General features: G+C 41.5%; 2 protein-coding genes across 2 annotated transcripts; both read left to right on the top strand.

The window, feature by feature from the left end:
• The first annotated feature begins 333 nt into the window (after nucleotides 1–333).
• On the top strand, nucleotides 334–2,217 carry LOC107522190 (endogenous retrovirus group S71 member 1 Env polyprotein-like). The gene has a single exon (XM_016185355.2). The coding sequence runs from the start codon at nucleotides 334–336 to the stop codon at nucleotides 2,215–2,217; it is 1,884 nt and encodes a 627-aa protein (XP_016040841.2).
• A 2,609-nt stretch (nucleotides 2,218–4,826) lies between these two features.
• Nucleotides 4,827–18,501, top strand: GCSH (glycine cleavage system protein H). Its single transcript, XM_007516623.3, has 5 exons — nucleotides 4,827–5,083; nucleotides 9,015–9,094; nucleotides 10,460–10,523; nucleotides 16,037–16,168; nucleotides 17,869–18,501. Exons 1-5 carry the CDS (start codon nucleotides 4,936–4,938, stop codon nucleotides 17,964–17,966), a joined length of 522 nt encoding a protein of 173 aa, XP_007516685.1. The 5' UTR covers nucleotides 4,827–4,935; the 3' UTR covers nucleotides 17,967–18,501.
• The last annotated feature ends 881 nt before the right edge of the window (nucleotides 18,502–19,382 follow it).

Here is a 19,382-nt window from a genome sequence, read left to right on the forward strand (position 1 = left end):
TGAGCCTGGTGACTCCGTGCTGGTGAAGAAACTGCATCCTGATCATCTTGAGGCTCGGTGGGAAGGACCGTTCACTGTAATCTTGAGCACACCAACCGCTGCGAGAGTTGCGGGAAAACAACACTGGATTCACCACACCCGCCTGAAGAAGTTTGCTGTGGACGCTGCAGACCCTCCAGAGGCTGACAAACAGAAGAGATGGCGCGCCGTGCCCACCACCGACCCAATGAAGGTCCGACTGCTCTCGGACTAGTCCCGGTGCTCCTGTTTTGCCTAGGCTGGTACTCCCGAGCCGACCGACCTGCAGTCTCCCCCTTATACGTGTGGAAGCTGATGAATGCAGACGAACGGGTAATCCTTGAGTACTTCACCTCTGGACAGCCCATATTTGTTTTTGACCTTTGCGACTTATTTAGTTCTAGCTGGAGTGGAAGGAATGATTCCAGCCAAATAACCAACAATGAAGGGTGCAGCACCATAGATAGAGAGCACCACCTGAGGGACAGACCGCTCAGTGTCTGCGCTCAGAGACCCTGGAGCCAACCTCCTAGGGTGACTGGATCTCATGGACGTGAATATATACAACCCCAATGTTATACAATCTCCCCAGCGAGAAATGCTGCCCCTCATATAGCTGATACTTATATAGAACTCCAGAGGATCCATCAGAATGACGACAGCAACTCTCATCGCCGGGAGCCTCACCTTGGAGGCTCTTGCACCATAGGAGACTGTAACCCGTTGAGCATAAAAGTTAAAACCTGGTATGATGCTGACTTATGGACAAAGGGTAAGACATGGGGCATGGTGGTGGATTTCACTGGGCAGAACCCCAGTACTTTCTTCACCATCCAGTTGGAAGTGCAGCCATGGTCCCAGAACCCCATTGGACCTTTGAGACCAATTCTTTTGGGTCAGGACCCCCGGGTCACTTCATCACCCCCGACTGTAGCGGAGGCTGGGGAAAACCAGAGCAGCCCGGAGCCAACTGGGATAGTGGGACAAGGCGCCAACATCCCACCTGAAGTACCTCCCAGAGTGAAGACGCTGGTGAGGTCAGTAGAACTGATGTATAACCTTTTAAATGACTCTGCCCCAAATGTAACTCATGATTGTTGGTTGTGTCTACACCCTGAACCCCCTTATTACATAGGAGTGGCAGCCATAGCAGAAATAGGCTCAAGTAAGGGAAACATTAAGAAGCTGACCCTATCATCAGGAAATTCCAATGGCCCAGAGTGTAGGTGGGGAACACAACCCCACATGACCCTAGAAGATATTCAGGGGAGAGGAACGTGCATTATCACTATTAACTATAAGCTGCACCTCTCTCCTTTTCAGGGTAATTGCAATAATACCATTAGGGTTAGCAAAACCCAGGAATGGGCAGTTCTTTTAAAGGCTCCAGAGGGGACCTGGTGGGCCTGTACTTCAGGTATGGCTCCCTGCATATCCTCTTATGGGTTACCTAAGGAGAGCCTTTGTGTTCTGGTCCACATCCTGCCCCATGTATACTATGCTCACGGTGGGGCAGGATGGGGGCACCTAGAAAGGCAGGAGGGCCACTACCTCAGGCCAAGGAGGCAGAAGCGAGCCCTGGTATTAGTCCCCCTATTGGCAGGAGCTGCAATAGTTGGGTCACTTGCTGTTGGAGCCACCGCGTTAGCAAAAGAGTCCACTATAGTGCAGCTGGACCAAGCAGTAAATAAAGATTTAATGACACTAGAAGGTTCCATTGAAGCCCTAGAGGGGTCGCTAACCTCCCTGGCCGAGATGGTTCTCCAAAACCGTAGAGGACTTGATTTGATCTTCCTGAAACAGGGAGGCTTATGTGTGGCTCTCAATGAGGCCTGCTGCTTCTATGCAAACCATTCTGGGCTAATAAAGAAAACTTTGAGTGAAGTAAAAGCCAGAATAGAAGACAGGGCCCAGAAATGGAAGGAGTTAAGCGAGGACAACTGGTTCACTGGCTGGTTTTCAAACCTATTTGCCAGCTGGCCAACTTGGGTTAAGACATTGATTAGCACCATAGCTGGACCCATGATTGCTTTGCTTTTGATTATCACTCTGGGTCCCTGCTTATGGAAGACTCTGGTATCTATGATTCAGAGGAGAATTGGTAAAACTATGCTTCTCAAAACCTACGTAGAGACGGGGGGATACATTGATTATGACACAGAAGAAGAAAGAGAAGGTGAGGAAGAATCAAGTATTTGATTTACAGCCAAGACTAGTGGGGAATGTGACAGGCAGTAACTAGCTGTTACTTTAAAATCCCCTTGCATTCAAGCTAACTTTAAGTTCCCCCCCTTTTTCATTTTTGAGTTTAGATGTTAAGTTTTTGAGTGTTTAGTGTTAAGTTCCTTTTTTCCCTATAAGTTCCCCTTCTTATTCCTGTTTGTGAAAACCCCTTGCCCTTTCCCTGTTGAGAAACAAGACTAATCAGTGAAAGCCATCAGGTGTTTTGCAGAAGTTCTGTGTGAGGGCCAGCCTTATCAGGACCTCTGCACAGCCCCAGTGGTATACTGATCGCCAGATGGCCTGGTATGATGGTAGGGGGATGTGAGGACCTAATACCTGGTCAAGCCTTATTGGTTGTCTGGTCTTGCAAGGTTTGAAATTAGCCCACGCTTCGCTTTGTATGGACCCCACTTTTTGCTTGGTTTAAAATGATTGGATTCCGCATTTTTTGTAATATGTAATTGGATATAGATTGTAAGATGGAGTGGACTCCCTCCTCAAGTGTGTTCTGAATTCCTATAAATTGTGTGGTTTGAGCCCTGTTCGGGGTCGAGCTTGGTAGACTGCGGCCAGTCTCCATCTCGGCCCGGATTGCAATTCGTCAATAAACATCTTTTGCTTCCTTGCAGTGGATGGTGGTTTGATTTATGCTCGCTAACAACTGCCAGCTCTGTTTCTAAGAGACTGGAACAGAGAAGTTCAGTGTAGGCGTAGGGGACCAGATTGGGTGAAGCGTTGAACAGGGTGGGCGAAGATATCCGCGTATATTGGCAGGTCTGGTCGAGGGTAGATGTGGGAAATGAACTTAGATGATGCCACATCCCGACGAATATCTGGCAGGGCGATGTTGCTAAGAACTGGCAGCCATGGAACTGGGGTGGAACGGATGGTTCCAGAAATTATCCTCATGGAGGAATATAATTTGGAATCGACCAAGTGGACATGGGGGCTACGGAACCATACTGGGGCACAGTATTCTGCAGTGGAATAGCATAATGCCAGAGATGATGATCATAGTGTGGAAGCGCTCGCGCACCATGAGGAGCTGGCCAGTCTTGCAATGATGTTATTCCTCGCGCCCACCTTTGCTGCAGTTTTTATGAGATGTTTGTGAAATGACAGAGTGCGATCAAGAGTAACGCCAAGATAGACTGGCTGGGCTTCATGCCGGATTCTCGTATCGCCAAGCTGCGCATTAAGCTCACACAAGGCCGAGGCATGGTGTAGATGGAAAACAGATGATACCGTTTTTTGCAGTGCTAGGGATTAGTCGCCATTTTTTACAGTAATCAGATATCAGAGACATGTCTTTCGTGAGTGTTTCCTCAAGGAGGTCGAACTTGGATGCCCGAGTTGCACAGCAGATGTCATCGGCGTAGATGAACTTCCTTGAAGAAGTTTCTGGGAGGTCATTGATGTAAACATTAAATAGCGTAGGAGCCAGAACAGATCCCTGGGGGAGGCCACTTGAGACAAGTCTCCATCTGCTAGACTTGTCACCCAGATGTACCCGGAATCTTCTGTTTTGGAGAAGAAACGATATAGTGTTGGCCACCCATGGAGGCAGGCATCTTGAGATCTTGACCAGGAGACCACGGTGCCAGACCGTGTCATAGGCCGTGTCATAGGCTGCAAGTCACTGCACAACTATACTAACAATTCCAATTTATAAGCAGTACATAAATTCATTCTACTCTGTAAGACTAAAGTTTGAAATCTGTTTTCTAGGTGAGATATTTCTTTCCCAGAACTTTTGTTTCATGGAATTGAGACACACAAATGCTCCGCTTGCTTTTATTTTACTTATTTATTTATTTATTTTGGTTACAATGTTGGCTCCTTAAGTAAGGACTTGACCACACTGGGTCTTCATTCTGCCTTTTCATTTCTCCTATATTAGCTAACTAGGCCCAGCCCAGTCTCCAAGGAGAAGTCACTCATGACCCCTATGACCCTGGACAAGTTGTTAACCCTCTACGAGCTTCATAATTGTGTCTGTCCCCTGTTCGTGGTCCCTGAGTCTCTTTGAATCTGTAAAGTCATAAAAATAAGTTACTAGATAGTTTTCAGTATTTCAGATTCAAGGAGAAACTGTGTAAGTGCCTGAGCTCCTCTGGTCAATCCCCAACACTGATCTCTCCCAGGAAAGGCTCTACTGGAACCTAGCTATAAACCGAAGGTCCTTCATGACTTGCAAAAGGCGGGGACGTATCCTTTGCAGGACTGAGGATACTCCTCATTTGTGAGCATTCTGCACTGGTTAGCGCCACCCAGCAGCAGTCACTCTTGTCTAGAATCCTTCCCATCACCCAGCAACAGAGTGCAAGGTTGCTGACACAGCACCCGTCGACCGGAAGCGACCCCAGATTGTGGTCCCGGCCCCCTCCCCGAGACCCCGCCCACCGCAGAGGTCCCGCCCCTCGCTAGGCTACAGGCTCTGCGCTCGTCCCCGTTGTTCGTGCTGGGCTTCGGGTCCCCGCCCCTCCCGTTCACCGGCCTATCCCAGGCCTCGCCCGGCTCGGATTCCCCGTCCCACAGACACAGTCCTATCAGATAGAACTCCGCCCCATCCAGGGCTCTACCCCCGCGTCCCGCTTCAGCCGGCTCGCTCCGGCTCGCTCCGGCCCCGGGCCGCCCCCGCCCCGCCTCCCCGGGTGTCCGAGGCGCTGCACAGCGACCCCGCACCCTGCGAACATGGCGCTGCTAGCGGCGCGGAATATGCGGGCGGCGCTCTGCAGTCTGCGCGCAGCCTCGGCCCCCGCAGCCCAGAGCCCGCTGCGGCCCAGGAGGCTGCACGCCGGCGCTGTGCGGACACTGTGCACCGGCTCCGCTCTGCTGTCGGGTGAGTGCGGGCGGACACGTGGGCCGGTGACCGCCTCGCTCACCTCCAGCCCCGCGCGGGGCGAGCCCACCCATGCGCGAGCCTTTGCACTGCTGGGGCCCCCAGGGGCGCGGTCGCTGCTCCCCGAGAGTGGACGCCGCAGCCTTTGTCCTGGGATTCGGGACGTGGGAGGGCGTCCCGGCCCCCTGCGTGACCTTCGGTGTCTCGACGTGGGGTTAAGTGGACCCTGAAAGTGGAGGCGCTCGGGCTTTCGCTTGGCTTAGCGGACTTTAGCACGCTGGAATGAGAGCAGGACTTGAGATTAGCTGTTTCCTAACGGCGCTGACATAGTTAGGACCAGCTATTGTCTGCGCGAGTCCAGTCCGTCCGTGTCTGAAACGGGGCGGGCCTGAGACCTACCTGCCCGTCACTGGCATGGCTGTCTGCTGCTTCAGTGCAGTGATCACTCTGGGGAAAGTTTCATTTCATGTGCAGACGCGTGTGGTAGTGCCAACACCTTGAAGGACTCTGGCCTCTGTGCCCACTGGGCAGCATATATAGTAAAATTGGACCGATAACTGAAAAATAAAAGGGGGGGGAGAGACTGACCTCTGAGGGTGCATAAGACATTCTTAATGTGCGTCAATAGGCTTCTTTTAGAAACTTGTTTAGGATTGAAAGACTTAATAAAGTCTGAAACAAAAGAGATGTTTCTCCCCCTTTGCTAATTAATATTACTCTCATCTCTGTTGGCGACACATGTTAATGTATATAGATTTGAATGCAAGACTTGAACGTCCAGGCATTTTTTTTTAACTGTCACGCTTTTGCTAACTTGTTTTTTAAATTTATCTAGTTAAATATTGCCTAAAATGTCAATACCTATGTTCTGCTTGAATAGCTAGGTTTTTTTCATTTATTCCCTTTTGTTGCCCTTGTTTTATTGTTGTAGTTATTATTGTTGTTATTGGTGTTGTCGTTGTTGAATAGGGCAGAGAGAAATGGAAAGGGGGAGAGAAAGGGAGAGACTTGTGGACCTGTTTCATCGCCTGTGAAGCGACTCCCCTGAAGGTGGGGAGCCGGGGGTTCGAACCGGGATCCTGCCGCAGGTCCTTGAACTTTAGCGCCACCTGTGCTTAACCGCTGCCCTACTGCCCGACTCCCGAATAGCTAGTTGTTTTTTTTTTTTTTAATAACAAAGTTCCAGTTGTGATTCAACCTCTTAGAAGTCAGGGAAGATGAAATGAAATGTTAACATAAAGCCTGACACTTAGTAAGATATAAATGTTACTATTACCTATTAGTGAATAGAGGACTGGGGAGATAGCATAATGATTATGCAAAAGACTCTCATACCTGATTCTCCAAAGTCCCAGGTTATTAGTGAAGGGAGCTGGGTGGTGGCGCATCTGCTTGCTCAAGAACCTGGGTGCAAGCCCCCAGTTCTGCATCTGCAGGGGGAAAGCTGTGGTATGTGCCACTTTAACAGGTGTCTGTCTGTCTGTCTCTCTCTCTCTCTCTTTCCCTCTCTACTTCACCCCTCCTCTGAATTTCTGGCTGTCTCTATCAAATAAATAAGAGATAATAAAATATTATATGTTAGTAAATAAAATAGTAAATATAAACCCATTATTAATATGATACTCATTTCATCAGAATAGTAACCCTGAAAGCATAAGAAAACTAATTAGTCAAAATGCATGACTTTCTAGGCCAAAAACCTCGTTTTTCAAGTCTCAGTAAGAAAGTAATTATTTACCTAATCTATCCACATTTTACTGATGGGCCAAGGGTTAAAGGAGAATTCTACTAATCATTTTCTTTAACCAAAATAGCCTAGCTGAAAGAAAGACAGAGAAAACAACTTAGGGACTTTGAAGTTAAGCTGAGTTCTGGGTACATGTGCTGCGGGAGATCGAACTCAGGACCTCATGCTCAAGAGTACAATGCCTTATCCACTGCGCCACCTCCCGGACCACCAAGATAGAACTTTTACAGTTAGACCTGAAGAAGTCAAGGCAGGAGAGGTGAGAAAGTGCATGTAAATGTTAACACATAACTAACTCCCTTTTATTGAAGATCAGGGGCTAGGAAGATAACTCAGCTTTAGAACAGGAATTGCAGACTTGGTCCCAGATTCAACCCCCAGCATTACATATGCCAAAGCTTATTGCTGTGCTTTGATTTTTTTTTTTTTTCCCTACCAGAGCATTGCTTAGCTATGGCTTATGATGGTGCTGGGGATTGAACCTGGGATGTTTGGTGCCTCATACATGAAAGGCTTTTTGCATAACCATTATGCTATCTCCCAAGCCCTGTGCTTTGGTCTTTTAAAAACAGATAAACAAGGGGGTGTCAGGCGGTAAAGCAGTGGGTTAAGTGCCTGTGGCGCGAAGCGCAAGGACCAGTGGGAGAATCCCGGTTCAAACCTGCAGGGGAGTCCCTTCACAAGCAGTGAAGCCTGTCTGCAGGTGTCGTCTCTCTCTCCCCCTCTCTGTCTTCCCCTCCTCTCTCCATTTCTCTGTCCTATCTAACAACAACAACATCAATAATAACAATACTTACAACAATGAAAAACAACAAGGGCAACAAAAGGGAAAATAAATTTTAAAAACAATAGATAAAAAGCCTAGAGTGGCCTAGGAAGTGGTACAGTGGGTAAAGTATTAGAAAGACTTTAGCAGGTCGAGTCTGATCCTTGGTATTACATGTGGCAGAGTGATGTTTAAGTTCTCCCTTTGTTTTTCTCATAAATAAAGTAAATTTCTGCTGAAAAAGGAAATCAAGTTGATCTGAAGCATTCAACTATTTAAGTGAAATAAAGAAACATAATTTCCCTTCCAACAGATTTTGCAACATCTTCCACTAAAGAGTACTAAATTAACAGTTTCAGGTTCTAGGTCACCTGACTAGTGCACCTACTTTGGCATGTACTGTACCCTCACCACATTGGAGGAAGCTTCAGTACTGTGATCTCTTTCCTTCTCTTTCTTGCCTGTCTGAAAAAAACAGCCCAAAGTGGTGAAGCTACAGCAATGACAAAAAAAAACAAAACAAACCTGAATGACTTTTTCCATATCTTGGAATTTTGTCATCTCCCCCCCACCCCCATCATCCTTAAATAGTTTAATTATGTCTTTGAAGAAGCTCATGAAAGCAAAGGCTAACTTGTCCAATGAATGAGGAACATTTGACTTTCCATTAGTTAACTGTTTAGCTCTAAAGTTGAGCATTGAGTTCTGATTTTTTTAAAGATTTTATTTATTTATTAATGAGCAAGACAGGAGGAGAGAGAGAAAGAACCAGACATCACTCTGGTACATGTGCTGCCAGGGATTGAACTCAGGACCTCATGCTTGAGAGTCGGATGCTTTATCCACTGCGCCACCTCCTGAACCATGAGTTCTGATTTTCTAGTCTGCTCTTTAGATAATAATAGCTACTTGAATTCTGTTAAAGTGGAACTTTAAGAACTTAGACAACTTATAATTGTTCTAGGTCATATTCATTTGTGGAATATTCCACTTTACAAACAAATTGCAGTGAAATTCTCTTAGGTCAACTCTATCTAAAGAGACGGTTTAAATAATTTCTAAGCAGCCTTTATGCTGCTTCCTTAAACACCATCTTCCCAAGTCTTACCTTCACTAGGACAGGTTAGCAGTCAGTGGAACAGACCAGCAATAAAAATGTTTTAAAAATATGCTCAAATATTTCTAAAGAGTTGATGCACAAGGTGCTCTTATCAAGCCATGTTTTGCCCAAATGGTAGCACTGTTGAGAAGATAGATTGTCTTTTCACATGATAAGTCTTTTCTCGGACTGTGTACTCTTGAAAGACAATGCCAGTAACTCAAATGCTGGGGAAATCTTGCCTTTTGACATTGATATGAAAAGTGCATTTTAAGAAGTGGTGCCACAGCTTTTCTGAAATATTGGTCTTCTATTTTAGTGCGTAAGTTCACAGACAAACATGAATGGATAACAACAGAAAATGGTATTGGAACAGTGGGAATCAGCAATTTTGCACAGGTATTAAATTGTCTTGAAATACTTGGAAGTCTGCTTTCACCTAAATTTAACTGTCTCTTATCTTTTTTTGTTTAGTTTACTACCCCTTAGTACTTAAGGATCTTTACAAGTCCTTAGAAGAACATGAATCATAGGTAGATCAAATAAAACATTTACTTAGGACAATATATATTTTAAAAGATACTGAAAAGTTGATACTTAAAAGTAGGAAACATTCTTTACTCAAACACATGCACAGTTAAGGAAAGAAGAAAAATCAAACCAAGCAAAAGGGCTGAATAGTGATGGTATTTTGTGGAGACAGTACTATACACATTAGCTGGAGGATGTGAGGAGGGAAAGCAGTTGTTGGCACAGAGTACACAAAGAAAACCCTTTTATTTAGCTTGTCTGTTAATTACTGTAATTTCTGTTAATCCCATACTGATATCTTGTATAAGGAAAAAGAGAATCCAAACAACAGTATGTGTCAATGATTTTTTCAATTGTATCTGTGTATGTGGTGAGGCATGCAGGAGAAAGGGGATATTAATTGACGGAAAAACCTAACATTCTGTATAACTGTTGGATGCACAGATATTCAGAATCAAATATAATCTTATTTGGATTATTTGTGTACCTACTGAGTGAGGGCTACATAGTATATGATGCTTTGTGAAGCATTGTATAAGGTGTTCAAATATAGTATGAAGGATGATAACCTAAATAGTACAAAATATTGTAATGCACTCAACTCACCCAGTGGAGCAATCACTTCATATGGCAGTCTGGTCTTCAAGAAGTATCAGGCATGAAGACTGAGTTACAGAATCAGTAGATAGAATTTCAGCACATGCAGTAGAAGAAATGGCCTAAGTAAAACTGCAGAAGTGGAAAGTTAAGAACATACTTGTTTTCAGAGGAACTAATAATCTTAAGGAACATAAGGTTTATTACAGGGGTCATGGGCTGATGGGGCAAACCCAGCTGGTAGCTTTTTGCAGCTTTGGCACTAAGAACAGTTTTGTTAAATGGTTATTTGAACGAAAAAAAAAAAAAAAGAACATGGCTTCTCAAGTATAAAATACTATCTAATTGTATTTGCTATCTGAATACTATGCTTGGCTTATTCCTTTTATTTATTTTTTTTTATTAAGAAAGGATAAATTAACAAAACCATAGGGTAGGAGGGGTACAACTTCACACAATTCCCACCACCCAATCTCCATATCCCACCCCCTCCCCTGATAGCTTTCCCACTCTCTATCCTTCTGGGAGCATGGGCCCAGGGTCATTGTGGGTTGTAGAAGGTGGAAGGTCTGGCTTCCGTAATTGCTTCCCCGCTGAACATGGGTGTTGACTGGTCTTATTATTATTATTTTTTAGGAGGCTTTAGGAGATGTTGTTTACTGTAGTCTGCCTGAAGTTGGAACAAAATTGAACAAACAAGGTGAGTGTTTTTCTCAACTTGATATGCCATGATTCATGCCACATATTTTAACTTGTTTACACCTAGGATCATTAAAAGTGTATTTTATTCAGATAAAAGTAGATTAAATAATAGGGTTCATTGTGTCTCATAAAGGCAAGGCTAAAGATAGGTGAATATGGGCTGAGGAAATAGCATAATGGTTATGCAAAGAGAGACACTCATGCTTGAGGCTTCAAAGTTCCAGGTTCAATCTGTACCTGGAACTGAGCAGTACTTTGGTTTAAAAAAAAAGATAGGTGAATACAACATTTGCCCAATGAGGACATGATTTCTATGGGTACTTTTTCTGTGTCATGTCAGAGGTCACAAAATGACAGCAAAAACTTCAAATACCACATTTTCAAATGTATCCAAAAATAGGAAGAGAAGAGCAGGCTCTCTTTTGTTAATTGATTTATAACTTTGACACTAAGTGGTGAGTTCTAGTTCTCTACACCTTGTTGAGTTGTAATATTTAATGACGTTAGCATAATGTCCAGCATAAAATTAGTGTTTGATAAATGTAATAGTAGCATGTAATATTATTTATGGACTTGTCAACATATATATCCCATCAGAATTTAAGTGTCTCTTTTTAAAATATCTTTAATAGTACCGGCTATAATCTTAATTTTCCTTAGAATTTATCACACTTAAAAATGCATACACTCACAAGATCTTTTTCTTTTTGCAGTGGCAGAACTACCTGGTCCAACTTCTGTTTTATCACTATACACACAAAAAATTATTTTGGAAACTGATTTATAATTATGACAAGTTTTACTTTCAGAAACAAAACCATGAGACAACACTAATTAGTTTTAAAAGATTGGCATGCTGAATAAGATATGTTCTTATTTGTAGGAGTTCCTTCTTTTGGCGCGAGCACCAAGTCAATAACAGACAGTACCATGTTCAAGTCCTTCTTAATTACCTTTTTACAATGTGCCTTCAATTGATCCTTATAGCCATACTCAATTAATTTAGTTCTCAGCAACTTTTTAAGGTGTTCGTTCTCGTTTTCCAGTTTCTATCAGCTTTTGGTTCATTGCTGCTCTCATCTGCACATCTTTACTCATCTTGCTAATGATACTCTTTGGCTCTTTCTCTAGCCCACAACTTAATATGTTTATGTATAAAAGTTCAAGCAGGGACTTGAACCTGGGTCCTTGCACATGACAATGTGTGTGATTAATCAAGTGAGCCACCACCTGACTCCTGAAAAATATTTTTTAAAAAATCTATCAATATAAATATGTTGGGTGATTCTTGAACTAATGAATGCCCTTTATACCTTCTGCTAGAGAACCATATTTTTAGAACTGCCGTTTGCATATAGATGCACAGATTTAAGTGTATGATTCAAGGTGTACCAGCAAACATATTTTGTAAATCCTCCCAAAGTCTTCAGTATACAACCTCTAGTCATATTTCTGTTACCACAGATTAAGCTTTTGTTCCTTTAACTTCCTTTAAAAGGAATCACTCAGAATATTTTTTGTCTGGCTTCTTCTATCCAACATAACTTTGAAATTCATTCATCTTTGTGAGCTATTTGCTCAACTGTAAACTTGTTTCCACCTCACCCCCTCCTGCCCTAGCTCTAATATCACTTTATCAAGGAAATGCTGTTTACAGGATTGTTGCTTTTATAAAGGTACCTTCCCACAGGATTGTAAATTTTTTTTTGTCTTGTCTTTTTGTTGAATGTATGTTTTTGGTTCTCTTGAGTAAGTGTATATAGAAGTAGAATTCCTGATTCATAGTATAAGTATATGTTTAACTTTGTTTAAAGAAAGAAAAAAATAACTGCCAGTTTTCCAAAGTAGTTAATGTCATTTTACATTTATATCAGCAATATAAGAAAGAATTCTTGTCCCTAGTGTCAAAATATTGCTGAACAGCTTTCTGTATGCTTTTTTATCAGACATTTTTTTCTTCCAGATAGAGGCAGAGAGAAGACATACACCACAGCACCAAAGTGCCTTTAATTCCATGAGGACTCTAACGTGGATCACATACATGGCAAAGCAACACACTATCCAAGTGAGCTATTCTGCAAGTATTGCAGACATTTTTTTAGGCATTCTTTTTATGTTATAGATACACATCCTTTTCCAGGTGTGTATATATTTTGTAAATATTATGTTGGTTTGTTTTTGCTTTGTTATTTTCTTGACTTTTTTTATTTTTACACTTTTTTAAATAGAGATTGAGTGAGAGAGAAACTATAACACCAAAGCTTTCTTCAGTGTACTGGAGGCTCAACCCTGAGTCACATAATCTTTCACTTTTTTATAAGAAGCTTTTGAATACAGCTTATTTTTACTTTAGCCTTCTTTTAGAAAAATGCAGGAAGTGATGTAGAGAATGAAAAAGACCACATCACCAAAGCATCTTTCATTGTGGTGGGGGCTGGGCTTGAAGGTAGGTCACATATGGCAAAATAGAACACTATACAGTGAGCTCTTTCTCTAGTGCACAACTTAATATTTTTATGAATGAAAATTGTCTTTTCTAAGAAATCTTTCTCCATGATTCAGTTTAATTTCTAGAAAAGGCTGTTTTCCCCTACCCTAACTGAAATTAACAATGAACTCTTACAACTTCCTTAATCCAGTAAGAAAAGTGAAATCCATTAGATCAACCAATTAAGAAGACTAAAATGGTAATTTTTCTCTCGAAGGTGGCAACATCCATGCCTGATGAGCTGTAAGATCAGGAGAGCCAAGGAAACTAATTATATTATTTAATGTGTCATTGAAGCAAATACTGCACAAAAAAATAATTACTGACTGACTACCTAGTCAAGTAGTAGTATTTCACTTTGTGATGGAAAGCCTATGGCTACATAACACATTGTATATCAGTAAATAAGGTAATTTTAAATCAAGTATTTTTATTTCAGTTGGTATATTAGCTTTTAAATGGCCAGCTAATTGTGAAGATGTATAAATTCAATAAGTAGAAGCAAGAAGATAGCTCATCTTATAGAATGCATGCTATATACCATGTACCAAGAACTGGATTCAAGCCTTTGACATCACATGGAGCACCAGGGGAAGCTTTATGAGTGGTTGGAACAGAGCTGAAATTGGGGGGGGGGGGTGTCTTTCAATAATAGTGGAATTATTCAAGTGCCAAGGCTCAGCACTCCCTCTCCCCCACCAAAAACAAACCAACAAAAAAACTTACTAGTCTGGGACCTCAGAGCCTCAGGCATGACCATTATGCTATTTCCCCTCACCCTAAACCTCACTTGTAATTTCTAGATACTTTGTTTTGGTCTAGGGATCACAAAAGGAAATTACTTGTATACTAAGGGCACTGAATCAAGAAAGTTTGAGAAACTTGGTTTTTACCGTTTGCAAAGATATTTTCTTCTTGGAATTTCATATACTCAGTAGGTCTAGTGATAGTTTTTGTTTTAGCCTTATTAAATTTAGTGATTCTATTTATATTCTTTTTGGGGAGTGGGAATGGGCTAGGGAGTTGTCACTGGGGATTTACAGCTCCAGGCCAACTTATTCAGAGAGAAAGACAACACAGCACCAAAGCTTTCCTCAGTACAGTACAGACTGGGCTTGACCCTGGATTGTGCCCATGACAGAGCAAACACATTATCCAAGTGAGCTATCTAGTCAACCCGAACTTACTGATTCTAATAGTTCTGTGGATTCCTTAGGATCTTTACATAACCAAAAATGTAATCTAAAAGTAGTATTATTTCTTTATTGTTCTTTTTCTTGCCTTTTTGTACTAGAAGTGGTAAGAGTAGGGCCAACAAGAGCTCACTTGGGTCCTGCACTGCTTTGTCATGTGTATAACCCAGTTTCAAGCCCAGTCCCCATGGCATTAAAGGAAGCTATGGTGCTATGGCTTCATTCCCGCTCTCTCTGCCTATCTTTTGTCTCTCTGAAGAGTATGCCCAAACAGTAAAGCACTGGTGATTCATTACCATCACATTCCCAACGTGCTGAGAGTAAACATGATTGCTTCATTCTTGACCTTCGGAGAATACTTAGTATTTCATATTAGGTTTAATGTGTTGTTTTTTTTTTAATTTCTTTATTGGGGAATTAATGTTTTACATTCAACAGTAAATACAATAGTTTGTACATGCATAACATTCCCCAGTTTCCCATATAACAATACAACCCCCACTAGGTCCTCTGTCATCCTTCTTGGACCTGTATTCTCCCCACCCACCCACCCCAGAGTCTTTTACTTTGGTACGATATGACAATTGCAGTTCAGGTTCTACTTGTGTTTTCTTTTCTATTCTTGTTTTTCAACTTCGGCCTGAGAGTGAGATCATCCCATATTCATCCCTCTGTTTCTGACTTATTTCACTTAACATGAATTTTTCAAGGTCCAACTAAGATCAGCTGAAAACGGTGAAGTCACCATTTTTTACAGCTGAGATATATATATCTCAGCTGAGATATATATACTTGCTCAGCCACTCATCTGTTCTTGGACACCTGGGTTGCTTCCAGGTTTTGGCTATTACAAATTGTGCTGCCAAGAACATACGTGTACACATATCTTTTTGGATGAATGTGTTGGGTTCCTTAAGATATATCCCCAGGAGAGGAATTACAGGATCATAGGGTAGGTCCATTTCTAGCCTTCTGAGAGTTCTCCAGACTCTTCTCCACAGAGGTTGGACCAATTGACATTCCCACCAGCAGTGCAGGAGGGTTCCTTTGACCCCACACCCTCTCCAGCATTTGCTGCTGTTACCTTTTCTGATGTATGACATTCTCACAGGAGTGAAGTGGTATCTCATTGTCTTTATTTGCATTTCTCTGACAATCAGAGACTTGGAGCATTTTTTCATGTGTTTCTCAGCCTTTTGGATCTCTTCTGTGGTGAATATTCTGTCCATGTCCTCCCCCCATTTTTGGATGGGGTTATTTGTTGTCTTGTTGTTGAGTCTGGAAAGCTCTTTATATATGTTGGTTATTAAACTCTTGTCTGATGTATGGCATGTAAAGATTTTCTCCCATTCTGTGAGGAGTCTCTTGGTTTGGGTAGTGGTATCTTTTGCTGTGAAGAAGCTTTTTAATTTGATGTAGTCCAATAGGTTTATACTTGCCTTAGTCTTCTTTGTAATTGGATTCGTTTCATTGAAGATGTCTTTAAAATTTATGTGGAAAAGAGTTTTGCCAATATTTCCTTCTGAGTATCTGATAGTTTGTGGTCTAACATCCAAGTCCTTGATCCACTTGGAATTTACTTTTGTATTTGGTGAAATACAGTGGTTCAGTTTCATTCTTCTGCATGTTTCAACCCATTGTTTCCAACACCATTTGTTGAAGAGACTCTGCTTTCCCCATTGAATAGTCTGGGCCCCTTTGTCAAAGATTAGATATCCATAGGTGTGGGGGAGGTTTAATGTTTACTTGTGAGGCATTTCATAGTTACTAATTACTAGATGGTAAAATTCCTCTGTATATATCTCATCTCTTTAATTTTTCTCAATTTAGATGAGTTTGGTGCTTTGGAAAGTGTAAAAGCTGCTAGCGAACTGTACTCTCCTCTGTCAGGAGAAGTAACTGAAATTAATGAAGCTCTTGCAGAAAATCCTGGACTTGTCAACAAATCTTGTTATAAAGATGGTAAGTTGTTGCTAAAAACATTTATTTATTTATTTTCATGAGAGAAATACAAAGAGAGAATGACCAACTCTGGCTTATGGTGTTGGTGGTAAGGGTTTAACCTGGGACTTGAGAGCCTCGGGCATGAAAGTCTTTTGCATAACCATTATGCTTTCTCCCTAGCCAATTAAAAAATTTCAAAAGGTTTATTGCTAGAGCTAATATTTAATCAAACACAGTTTTCTCCATTTTATAACTGTGATATGCAAGGCTATTTCACTTTTTAAAAAATATTTATTTATTCCCTTTTGTTGCTCTTGTTGTTTTATTATTGTTGTTATTGATGTCATTGTTGTTGGATAGGACAGAGAGAAATGGAGAGAGAAGGGGAAGACAGAGAGGGGGAGAGAAAGATAGACACCTGCAGACCTGCTTCACCGCTTGTGAAGTGACTCCCCTGCAGGTGGGGAGCGGAGGCTCGAACTGGGATTCTTATGTCCTTACACTTTGTGCCACTTGTGCTTAACCAACACTGCGCTACTGCCTGACTCCCGGCTATTTCACTTTTAAGACCAACATATATGGCCAGTCAAGTGGCTTAATCAATGGTAGAGAAACTTATGCCTTGAATATAAAAGTCCCTTGGTTTGATCCCAGCACCACACAAGATAGCAATAAAAATTAAACAAATGGGACTCCATGGGTCATTGAGTGGTGCTTTGGTTAGAGAGAGAGAGAGAGAGAGAGAGAGAAAGAGGAAGACAGACAGAGACACTGACTCATTAAAAATAAATGAGGGGGTGGTCCAGGAGGTGGTGCAGTGGATAAAGCATTGGATTCTCAAGCTTGAGATCCTGAGTTCAATCCCTGGTAGCATATGTACCAGAGTGATAATCTGGTTCTTTCTCTCTCTCTTCCTATATTTATCATTAATAAATAAATAAAATCTTAAAGTAAATAAATAAATGAGGGGGCCAGGCAGTGGCGTACCAGGTTAAGCATACATAGTACAAAGCATAAGGATCCTGGTTCCCTACCTGCAGGGGATTACTTCACAAGCGGTGATGTCTCTTTCTCTCTCCCTCTCTTTTTTTTAAATTTTTTAAATTATTTTTATTTATATATTGGATAGAGACAGCCAGAAATTGAGAGGAGGAGGGGAGATAGAGAGGGAGAGAGACACCTGCAGCACCGCTTCACCACTCGCAAAGCTTTCCCCCTGCAGGTGGGGACTGAGGGCTCGAACCTGGGTCCTTGTACACTGTAATAACGTGCACTCAACCAAGTGTGCCACTGCCTGGCCCTTTCTCTCTCCCTCTCTATCTTCCCCTCCCTTTCAATTTCTCTATGTTATATCTAATAAAATGGAAGAAATGGCTATTAGGAGCAGTGGGTTCATAGTGCTGGCACTGAGCCCCAGTGATAACCTTGAAGGCAAATAAGTAAACAGACAGACAAACATTGGGCTGTGGACATAGCTCAGCAGTAGAGTACCCCCCACATGTGTGGGGCCCTAGGCCCCCTAGCCCTGTCACTATATTAAAAAATAAAACAAATAAAAAACTAAAATGTAAAGCTCTTTGAAGAAATAAGTGACTAATATAAAGAGTACTAGGTTAAATTTTGACATACCCAGAAACTTTACATTTTAGGTGAATCTGGCTTTTTACTATCTTCAAAAGTAATTTTAGAATTTAAAATACTTTTTTTTTTTTTTGCAGGGTGGCTGATCAAGATGACAGTGAGTAATCCTTCAGAACTAGATGATCTAATGAGTGAAGAAGCATATGAGAGATACGTAAAATCTATTGAGGAGTAAAAATGGAACTCCTAAATAAATTAGTATGAAACACATTAACAAAATAATGTTGTTTTAAATTAGTAGTGGATATATGATTTTAAATTGGAACTTTTAGCAATAATAATGGAACAAGAAATTATTTGTAGCAGTGCTATTGGAAGAATCTACTCCTTAACTTTCTAATGATTGTATATGAACACAACATACATTTTTTTCCCACAATACCCTGTTATTTCTAGGTAAGGCTCCAGTTATGATAACCAGAATTCATGAAAATATCCATGGCTAAAAATTAATTATAAATATATGTAATTCAAGGATAACATTGTCTTATATAATGTTGTGATTTGCTTACATTCATCTATAGTCAGAACACTTAAGATATTTCCATTGGAAATAACTGGCAGTGGAGAAAAGCTAGTTGTGTAATGCCAGACCAACAGTACTATCTTAATTTTGCAGTAAATTGTGTTTGCTGGTGCTATTTTTATACAATGAAGCAGTAGTCTTGCTGGAAAATAAGGGCTGTTTAATAATAAAACATTAAACTTCATTGTTTTTTTGTTTTGTTGATAATATTTCATTTAATGGCCTGGCCGATAATTGTGAAGATGCTAACCTTAATTTATGTTATTGTTTAAGAGGAAACTTAACCCATAGTAATAAGTCAACAAAATGGTTTTTTTCTTAAATCATAAATTTGATTTTAAAGTGGTAAAAATTTTAAAAATCTCATGCTAAATTCAAGTTTAGCATTATAGGAAAAAAGCAAAGCTAGAAGTGAAGCAAGGAAAGGGTAAGTTTGATCAGCATAGCACAGGTCACTCTTAAAGGCAGGGTAAGATCAGAGATTCTATTGAGCATCAAGCCATTCATCGTGGTAGGAGCACAGAGGCTAGTAGTACACGGATAGCAACATATGTGACAAGAAAGGCACATCAACAGCCTTGAACGTAGTATAAGAAAGATGCTTCTAGAACTTATCTTTTTGGAATGGTCCTAATGGAGGTTTTCATGCTTAAGTTCAGGTGAACTGTATGGGCTTAGAATTTAAAAAAAAAAAAAAGTGATCGGGCAGTGGCTCAGTGGGTTAAGCGCATGTGGCGGAAAGCGCAGGGCATAAGGATCCCAGTTCGAGCCCCCGGCTTCCCACCTGCAGGGGAGTCGCTTCACAGGCAGTGAAGCAGGTCTGCAGGTGTCTATCTTTCTCTCCCCCTGTCTGTCTTCCCCTCCTTTCTCCATTTCTCTCTGTCCTAGCCAACAATGAACAACATCAACAATGGCAATAATAATAACCACAACGAGGCTACAATAAGAAGGGCAACAAAAGAGGGAAAAAATGGCCTCCAGGAGCGGTGGATTCATGGTGCAGGCACCGAGCCCAGCAATAACCCTGGAGGGGAAAAAAAAAAAAAAAGAATTAAAAAAACAAAA

The sequence above is a fragment of the Erinaceus europaeus genome, chromosome 2 (assembly GCF_950295315.1).
Source record: "Erinaceus europaeus chromosome 2, mEriEur2.1, whole genome shotgun sequence".
Lineage (NCBI taxonomy): Eukaryota > Metazoa > Chordata > Mammalia > Eulipotyphla > Erinaceidae > Erinaceus > Erinaceus europaeus.

Excerpts from the sequence above, each read along its gene's own strand:
- LOC107522190 (XM_016185355.2), top strand. The coding sequence starts at position 334 with ATGAATGCAGACGAACGGGTAATCCTTGAGTACTTCACCTCTGGACAG.
- GCSH (XM_007516623.3), top strand. The coding sequence starts at position 4,936 with ATGGCGCTGCTAGCGGCGCGGAATATGCGGGCGGCGCTCTGCAGTCTG. Across the intron at positions 5,084-9,014 it reads CGGCTCCGCTCTGCTGTCGG|TGCGTAAGTTCACAGACAAA; the intron begins GTGAGTGCGGGC and ends CTTCTATTTTAG. Across the intron at positions 9,095-10,459 it reads GAATCAGCAATTTTGCACAG|GAGGCTTTAGGAGATGTTGT; the intron begins GTATTAAATTGT and ends ATTATTTTTTAG.